Source organism: Tupaia chinensis, unplaced genomic scaffold (assembly GCF_000334495.1).
Source record: "Tupaia chinensis unplaced genomic scaffold, TupChi_1.0 Scaffold000201_1, whole genome shotgun sequence".
NCBI classification, from domain to species: domain Eukaryota; kingdom Metazoa; phylum Chordata; class Mammalia; order Scandentia; family Tupaiidae; genus Tupaia; species Tupaia belangeri.
The window spans coordinates 3352823-3361566 of NW_006159676.1; the positions used below are offsets into that span (position 1 = coordinate 3352823).

The window sequence follows — 8744 nt, forward strand, 5'->3', positions numbered from 1 at the left end:
TCAGCCCAGGGGTTTGGCACGTGACAGAGGCGGCCAGGGCAGGCGTGCCCACAGGGTCCCGTCCTTTGGCCGGCTCGTTCGCCCTGCCCAGCGAGGCGGAGGCGGAGCCCCAGGTGCAAGGTTGGTGGATTCAGGTTTGGCACAGGACAGGCCCCAGGGAGGCCAAGGAGCCGCTGGGGACCGGCAGGGCCCTGCTCCAAGCTCGGCCCCTGCACAGTGGCGGGCTGGGGCCCCGAGAGCCGTGGTGCCCCGTGGCCCTGGCCCAGCGGCGAGGGGGGGCCGGGCAGGGGCGGGCCCGGCTCTGTCGTGGACGCGGTAGCGGGTCACGGGCAGGCCGTGCACGTGCGCCGTCTCGCAGAGCGTCTTGCAGGGCACCATGTCCTCGTCCTCCTCACCCATCAGCCAGTCCTGCACCAGGCTGGCGGGCTCCCCTGTCCTCCAGCCAGCGGCCGTGCCACTCCTCGAAGTGCTGGTGGTGACGCAGGAGCACCAGGGGCTGCACCTGCGGGGACAGGGCTGAGGTCAGGGTGGCGGGCAGCCGGGACGGCGTGGCAGGCCCCAGGTCCCACGGGGCAGGCAGGGAAGGCCGGGTGCCCCAGGACGGCGTGGGCCAGGCCCTGAACCTCTGAGATGTGAGGGGCACTCTGAGCAGGCTAGGCAGCCCCAGGGTGTGGGCTGGTCCCTAAGATGTGAAAGGGGAACTAGGACGGCCCAGGCACCCCAGGACGGCGTGGGCTGGACCCCAGGTCCCTGAGGTTCATGGGGTAATAGGGACGGCTCAGACACCCCAGACCCGAGACACGAGGGGCTGGTCCAGGTGGCCCAGCACCCCCGAGGCGGGGCGGAGGGGGCACCTGCTTGGCGCGGCAGAGGGTGCCACGGCGGTACATGTAGTCCTCGGAGTTGACGATGAACACCATCTTGTGCGTGCCCAGCCGGAAGCGGCAGTCCACGTCGCACGCGCTCTCCACCCCGATCAGCCGCTTCCACGACCTCTTGGCCTCGCCGCGCAGGGCCCGCACCTGCTCACACTGCCACCGCCGGAACTTCTTGAGGTTCCTGGGGGCCGGGGGCGGCGTGACGGACGCCAGGCAACGGGAAGGAGAGGACGGTTTGCTGGCGGGAAAGCCTTGAGGCCCCCACGAACACGCCTCCCAGGTGGGAGTTGGGAAACGCAAGGTGAAGAGACAGGAGCCACCACCCCGGGGCCAGCAGGTGGTGTGGACATGAAGGTGCTGGATCCCACATGGCGGGCCTTGCGGTTTGAGTCCCAGACCCGGTGGCTTAAAAGTCACGCTGGGCAGGTGTGTGCGCCCCAAATCCCAAGAGGAGATGGAGGAGGAGGGACTGCAGCACGGCCATGCCCCATGGGGGTCATTTTTTAGTGTCCCTCTCTGTCCCTGCCAAGGGCATGCACCTTGTCCCAAATAACCCCGCCTGAGATGCTTTGGAATCTGGCCCCTCACCTGTCTCTGATCTTGGAAGTTCTAGAAGCTTCTTCTAGGCCATAGAAGTCCAGGGCCGTATGCTCACTGCCTCCGCCTACCTACCCACCCACGGCCTTGACCTGACCCCTCCACACCCTCGGTGGGTGTCACAGGGGTGCACCCTGGCTGGGACTCCTGTGGGCTCCCCTGGGCCACCCTGGGCTCACTGCTCTGCTCGGCCCAGATCCTGAGCCTCGAGGGAGCAGGGCCCCAGATGGCCGTTCGGCTCCATGCCCGAGCGGGGCCTCACCTCTGCAGGAACACGGGTTTCAGCCCTCGGTGGGTGAGCTGGACGCGCCCTCGGTCCGCACGTACTGCTCCACATACCGGGCCAGGTGCTGGTGGGGAGAGCGAGGGCTGACTCCCCCGCACCGGGCCGTGGGCCGCTCGCCCCAGACCCTGTGCTCGGGGGGCCCTTTGCCCTTATTGCGTAAGGAGCCTAGAGGCCCAATCTGCGATGGAGGCCACCTCACTCCAGCTCTCCATGGAGGACTTGGCCGTAGAGACCACGCACAGCCAGGCTGGGACCGAGACAAGTGACAGCCGCACCTCTCGCCGTAGTGCCTCGATCCAGGCTGGGCACCGATGCCTCTGAGGAGTCCCATGGGGGCAGGGGCTGCTCACAGGGACCGTGGGACCGGGACACAGAGGCGTGAAGAGGGAGAGACCAGCAGCGTGGGAGTGAGGCGCCTGCCCTGGGACGTGCGGCTGGGAGGTGCCAGCTCATGCCCCGAGGCCTCCCCGAGAGAGCTGGGGACAGGCTGCAGCGCTGGGCCCTGCTGGGGCTGCTGTCCCCCTGTCTCCCTCCACTGCTCATTGAAGAAATCAATACACGGGGACCAGCAGTTGACGAAACGGCTACGTCGCTGGACTCCTAGGTAGCTGACTGCGGTTTGAGTCCCAGACCTGGTGGTTTAAACTCACGCCGGGTGCGTGTGCGTGTGTGCCCAAGATCCCGAGAGGAGAAGGGATTGTGGCACAGCTGTCCCCCCGGGGGGTGATTTCTCACTTTCTTGTCTCTCTGGTGAGTAAATGCCACATAGAAAAAAATCTCTCTCTAAAATAAACAAGTCAAGACATAAACCGCAGGGGGAGGGCGCTCTGAGCGGACAAGGTGCTGGGCTGGCGTGTGTGGTGGGGCTCTCGGGGTGGGAGCCCGTCCTCACCTGGACCTCCACGGGGTCCTCAGTCTGGGCCTCCTCGGTGTCCAGGAGCTCGATGGTCATGATCACCTGCCCTTTGCGCTGGAGGAACATCACCTGGGACGGGAGTGGGGGACAGGCTGAGGCGCCAGGCCTTAGTCGCGGCCTCCTCCGCGGCCCCGGGTGTGCCCAGGCTCGGCGACAGCCCTCCCCGGCGTCCCAGAGCTACGCCAAATGGTGCATGCGTTTTCGGAGACCGCCCAGTGGCCACAGCAGGGTCCGGCCAGGCACGACTGCAGAGCCGAGTGTCCGGGCCGGCCTCCGGCCTCTCACCTTGAAGCAGTTCTCGTCGGCCATGCAGCGCTCCGCCTTCCACTGGTAGCTGGTCTCCCTGGCAGCGCGGACGCAGCGGGAGGACAGGTTCCCGCCGGCGGCCCCCCGCTTCTTCTCGCTCAGGTAGAGCTCCACCACCTTCAGACAGACGTCGTCGCTCACGAGGTGGTGCAGCTGGTGGGAGGACAGGACTGGGTGCCCGCGCCCTCCCGCCACCCCCCATGGAGCCTAGAAGGCCGCGGCGTCTCACGAGGTGGTGCAGCTGGTGGGAGGACAGGACTGGGTGCCCGCGCCCTCCCGCCACCCCCCATGGAGCCTAGAAGGCCGCGGCGTCTCACGAGGTGGTGCAGCTGGTGGGAGGACAGGACTGGGTGCCCGCGCCCTCCCGCCATCCCCCCATGGAGCCTAGAAGGCCATGGCGTCTGAGCCAGGCTGAGTCAGGCCGCGCGAGAGCAAACCAGACCGAACCAACCAGGCCAGAGAGGCCGGACCACGGCCTCCGGGTACCTGCTCAGATCAGAGCAAACCAGACTCAAACTGGACCAAGCCACTCTTGGGATCTTGGACATGCGTGCACACACGCTCAGCATGAATATAAGCCGCCAGGTCCGGGACTCGAACCATGGTCAACTACATGGGAGTCCAGCAACATAGCCATTACGCCAACTGCTGGTCCCCTCTGGCTTTCTCTATCTCTCTGTCTTTCCAGCAAACACATGTGCCCTATAGCAAAAATCTCGCTTACAAAAAAAAGAAACAAAAAACAACCCAGATCAAGCCAGAGCAGACCAGACTGAAACAAAACAGACCAGACTAGACCGGATCAGAGCAAATCCGACCAAACCAGGCCAAACCGGGCCAGCCCAGCAAACCCTGTCTGGGTTTCTGTGTGAAAAACACACAGAAAGGGACCAGCAGTGGCGTAATGGCTATGTCGCTGACTCCCATGCAGTCGGCCATGCCCAAGAGCCCGAGAGGAGAATGGACAAGGGACTGCGGCATGGCCATCTCCCCGGGGGGTGACTTCTCGCTTTCTGTCCCTATGTCTCTCTCATGAGCACACAAGCCTTATATCAAAACTCTCTCTCTTAAATAATAAAAAAAAAAACAAACAGAAAAGTTGCCTGGGATTGAAACACCAGCTTGTCACAATACCCCGTCAACAGTGACAACCCACGGGTCTGTCACAGGATGACTGGCTAAACAATGCATACATGCACACGGTGAAATACTACGCAGCCATGAAAAGGAAGGACCCTGACCCAGGCTACAATGTAGATGAGCCTCGAACATGTGACACTGAGTGAGAGAAGCCAGACACCAAAGGCCACACAGTGTGGGATCCGCTGATGTGACATGTCCCCAACAGGCAGGTCATAGAGACAGGAAGTGGACTGGTGGTTGTCAGGGGGTCGGGGAGGGGGATGAGAACGTTCTAGAACTAGACAGAGCTGGTTGCACAACACCCTGGGTGTACTAAATGCTACATGACTGCACACTTTAAATATGGAATTTTTCCAAAAAAAAATTATTTTACCTTATTTATGATCATTATTTTTAAACTTGATATAGGGCATGAGCACTTGCCAGAGAGAGACAGAGAAAGGGAGAGAAAGAGGGAAAGTGAGAAAACAAGCCCTCCACATCTAGGACTCGAACCACCATTGACCATGTGGGAGTCCAGTGCCTTAGCCACTATGCCACCCGCGGGACTCTAAGTGGCGAATCTCATGGGATATAAACTTCACCTTAATCTAAAAAAACAAAAGGGCTGGCAGGTCACTAAGGGCAGTGGACTCCCACATGGCCGACTGCGGTCTGCGTCCCGGTTCTAGCGGCTTGCTTTCTCTCTCTCTTTCTCTGGTCAAGTAAAATGCATAGATAAATCAATAGAATTAAATAATTCTTAGAATTTATTCATTCATTACATTTTTTAAGAGACTTATTTATTCATTCATTCATTCATTCATTTCAATTTGACCAGAGAGAGAGAGAGAAAGTGAGAAAACAAGCCACCAGGTCCGGGACTCGAACCGTGGTCGCCCATGTGGGAGTGTCCAGTGCCTCAACCACCATGCCACCTGCTGGCCCCTAAAATAATTCTTTAACAACAACAACAACAAAAGTACCAACCAGAGGGCCGATCTCCCGCCGTGGGGGTGAAGGAAGGGCCGATTTCCAAAGTCCTAACAGAGGAGCCCGGCTGGGGGCGGGCCGACCCGCGCGCATGCTCACACTGACCTGCCGCGCGATGTTCTGCACCAGCTTGTCCATGGTGAAGCCGATGTAGGCGTGGATGGTGAACATCTCGCGCAGCGTGTCCTCGTACTGCGTGGGGTCGATGCTGCCCTCTAGCAGGCTCCGCACCATGTCCAGGAAGGCCGGGTAATACTCCTCCAGCTCCACCTCACCTGGGGGGCAGGACGGCACGGCCTCACTCCACCCGCCCCACGCCGGCCCTGGGAGGCCAGGCCGAAGGTCCTCGCCCTGAGAAGCCCCCATGGGGCCTGGCTGAGCCCCCCACCAGGTCAATCTGGAATTGCCTCCCACCACCCTCCACGAAGCTGCCTAACCTGGGGCCCTGGCTCAGCCCTGTGACTCAGGTTGGCATTAAGACTGCCAGCAGGTGGCGTGGTTGATACGGCGCTGGACAAACAAACAGCCAACTGCAGTTCGAGCCCCAGACCTGGCGGCTAGCTTTCTTACTTTCCCTCTCTCTCTGACTTTTTGGTGGGCAAATATGCACAGCAGCAAATTAAAAAAAAAAAAAAAGATAAAAAGGCCTACGGAACTCAGATGTGGTGGTATTTTTTTTCCCTCTGGGAGAGGTTCTTGCTATAGGGTGCATGTGTGCTCACCAGAAACAGAAAGTGAGAAATCACTCTCCGGGAGGGATGGCCACGCCACGATCCCTTCTCCTTTATTCTCCTCTTGGGATCTTGGGCACGCACGCACACATGCCTGGCGTGAGTTTAAGCCACCGGGTCTGGGTCTTGAACTGTGGTTGGCTACATGGGAGTCCAGTGACGTAGCCATTATGGTAACTGCTGGTCCCCATGGTGGCTTTTTAATTTTAGCTACAGGGCGCATGTGCTCACCGGAGAGAGAAACAGGCAAGGGGCTGGATCATGAGAAATCACCCCCTACACAGTGGGGTGGCCACACCCCAATCCCTTCTCCATTCTCCTCAGGATTTTGGGCGCACACACACACACACACACACACACACACACTCCTGGTATGTTTTTCAAGCTGCCACGTCCAGGACTTGAACTGTGCAGTTGGCCACGTGGGATCCAGAAACCATATCTCTATGCCACCTGCTGGCCCAAGGTAGCTTTTTTTTTTTTTTTTGGAGAGGTTTTTTGCTATAGGGCGCATGCGCTTGCCAGAAAGAGACAGAAAGCAAGAAATCACTTCCCGGGGGAATGGCCACGCCGCAATCCCTTCTCCTCCATTCTCCTCTCGGAATCTTGGGCATGCACGCACACGCGCCCGGCATAAGTTTAAGCTACCGGGTCCGGGACTTGAACTGCGGTCAACAACATGGGAGTCCAGCAACATGATAGACCCTCACGGTGGCTTTCTTTACTGGCTGGGAAAGGCTGGTGAGAAGCTGCAGCGGCCAGGGTGGGGCTGGCGGATGTGGTTCCCTGGTCTGGACTGGGTGTCACCCACGGTGAGGAGAGGCAGGGCGAAGGGTCCGTGGGAATCTGGACTAAGCTGGTGACTTCCTGTCTGATTTCCCCTTTACGCTGGGTTGTCAAAAAAGCCATGATTCATTTTTGTAATATAAAAACAGAAAATTTAAAAAAAGTCAAGACTTTCCTGATGACCCAGTAACTAGGGGCCAGCCTGGGATGCAGAGGCAATGCCGATCTGCAGTGCTGGACCCGTTTGAGCAGGTCCTGGGTTCGTGTCCTGGGTCTCCCTGCACATGTCAGATACACGTATGTCCCTGTGATTCAAGCTGGCTAGGCATGAACACTGGCCTGAGGAGCCTGCTGGGGTGCCTCTTTCTCTTTCATGGGGGAACAAAAGCTTTAAAAAAATAAAAGGTACAGGACCAGCAGTTGGCGTAATGGCTATGTCACTGGACTCCCACGTAGTCGACCGCGGTTTGCATCCTGGACCCGGTGGCTTAAAACTCACGCACGCGTGTGCGTGCGTGCCCAAGATCCCGAGAGGAGAATGGAGGAGAAGGGATTGGGGCATGGCCATCCCCCTAGGGGGTGATTTCTCGCTTTCTGTCTGTCTCCTCTCTCTGTCTGTCGGGCAAGAGCACGTGCCCTATAGCAAAGACCTCTCCAAAAAAAAAGAAAAAAGAAAAAAAGAAAAGGTACTACCAGAAGTCTACAGAGAGCTTGTATGAAACGTGTATGCAGACTGCAAAAAAACCCGAGACTGGGGACCAGCAGGTGGTATGGTAGTTGAGGCAAAGGACACTCCCACATGGCTGACCATGGTTCGAGTCCCAGACCTGGTGGCTTGCTTTCTCACTTTCCCCCCTCTCTCTTTCTCTCTCTGGTCAAATTAAAATGAATGAATGAATAAACAAAAATGAAATAAAGTAATAAAGTAAGTTTAAAAAAACAAAACAGAAAAAAAACCATGGGACTTTTCATTCCATTTTCCCATGAACTTTTTGAAAGGGTGTGTACTTACTTTGAAATGAAAAATCGGAAAGACGGGTCAGTCAGTGACGTGGTAAGGCACCTGGACCCCACAGGGCTGACTGTGTGTTTCATCCCAAACCCAGGATTGAAAAATTACGCTGAGCACGCGTACACGCAGGCCCAGAACCCTGGGAGGAGATGGGACTGTGGTGTGGACAGCCCCCAAGGAGTTGAATTCTCACTTCCCCTCTCTAGGCAACATACATGCCCTACAGCAAGTTAAAAAAAAAAAAAAAAACGACAAAAACATTTGACCAGCAAATGGCACAGTGGTTGAGGCGCTAGACTCCCACGTGGCCGACCATGGTTCGAGTACTAGACCCGGTGGCTCAAAAATCATGTCAAGTGTGTGTGCATGTGTGCCCAAAATCCCAGGAAAAGGGGTTATGGCGTGGTGAACCCCTGGGCGGGTGGCATTTCACTTTCTTTCTCTGCCTGTCTCTATCCGACAAGCACGTGCATATGCACTCTTTAATAAAAAAAAAAAAAAAAAAACCCAGGAAAAAAAAAAAAAAAAAAATAGCCAGGGCTGGCAGGTGGCATGGTGGTTATGGTGCTGAACTCCCATATGGCACACAACAGTTCGATTCCCAGACCCGGTGGCTTGCTTTCTTACTTCCTCTCGCTCTCGCTCTCACTTTGTCTTTGGTCAAATTAAAAACTAAATGAATGAATATATAAAATAAATAATTATATAAATTAATTAAATAAATATAAATTTAAAAAGACCCCAAAAAACAACATGTCCGGGGACCAACAGATGGCATAATAATGGTTCCGTCGCTGGGTTCCCACATCGTCAACTGCAGTTCGAGTCCCGGACCCAGCGGCTTCAAACTCACGCCAGGCGCGTGTGTGTGCATTTCCAAAATCCCAACGGAGACTGGAGAAGGGATTATGGCATAGCCACCCCCACCCCGGGGGGTGATTTCTCACTTTCTGTCTCTCTGGCAAGCGCACATGCCCAATAGGAAGAAACCTCTCAAAATAAAACAAAACAGCAGACACTTATTTCCTCACAGTTCTGGAGATTGGAAGTTCACATCAGGGTATCAACATGGTCAGGTTCTAGTGAGGACTCTCATTCTGGCTTGCTGTTCTCACCA

General features: G+C 56.8%; 1 protein-coding gene across 1 annotated transcript in view; it reads right to left on the reverse strand.

Annotated features, from left to right (window-relative positions):
- SIN3B (SIN3 transcription regulator family member B) overlaps positions 1-8744 on the reverse strand; it is a gene marked incomplete in the record, with an annotated part of 50449 nt that continues 41705 nt past the window's right edge. The window contains 8 exon segments of the mRNA XM_014587292.1: positions 1-430; positions 432-502; positions 855-1059; positions 1738-1759; positions 1762-1825; positions 2654-2746; positions 2963-3136; positions 5204-5368. Of these exon segments, the coding sequence (XP_014442778.1) occupies positions 1-430; positions 432-502; positions 855-1059; positions 1738-1759; positions 1762-1825; positions 2654-2746; positions 2963-3136; positions 5204-5368 (1224 nt within the window).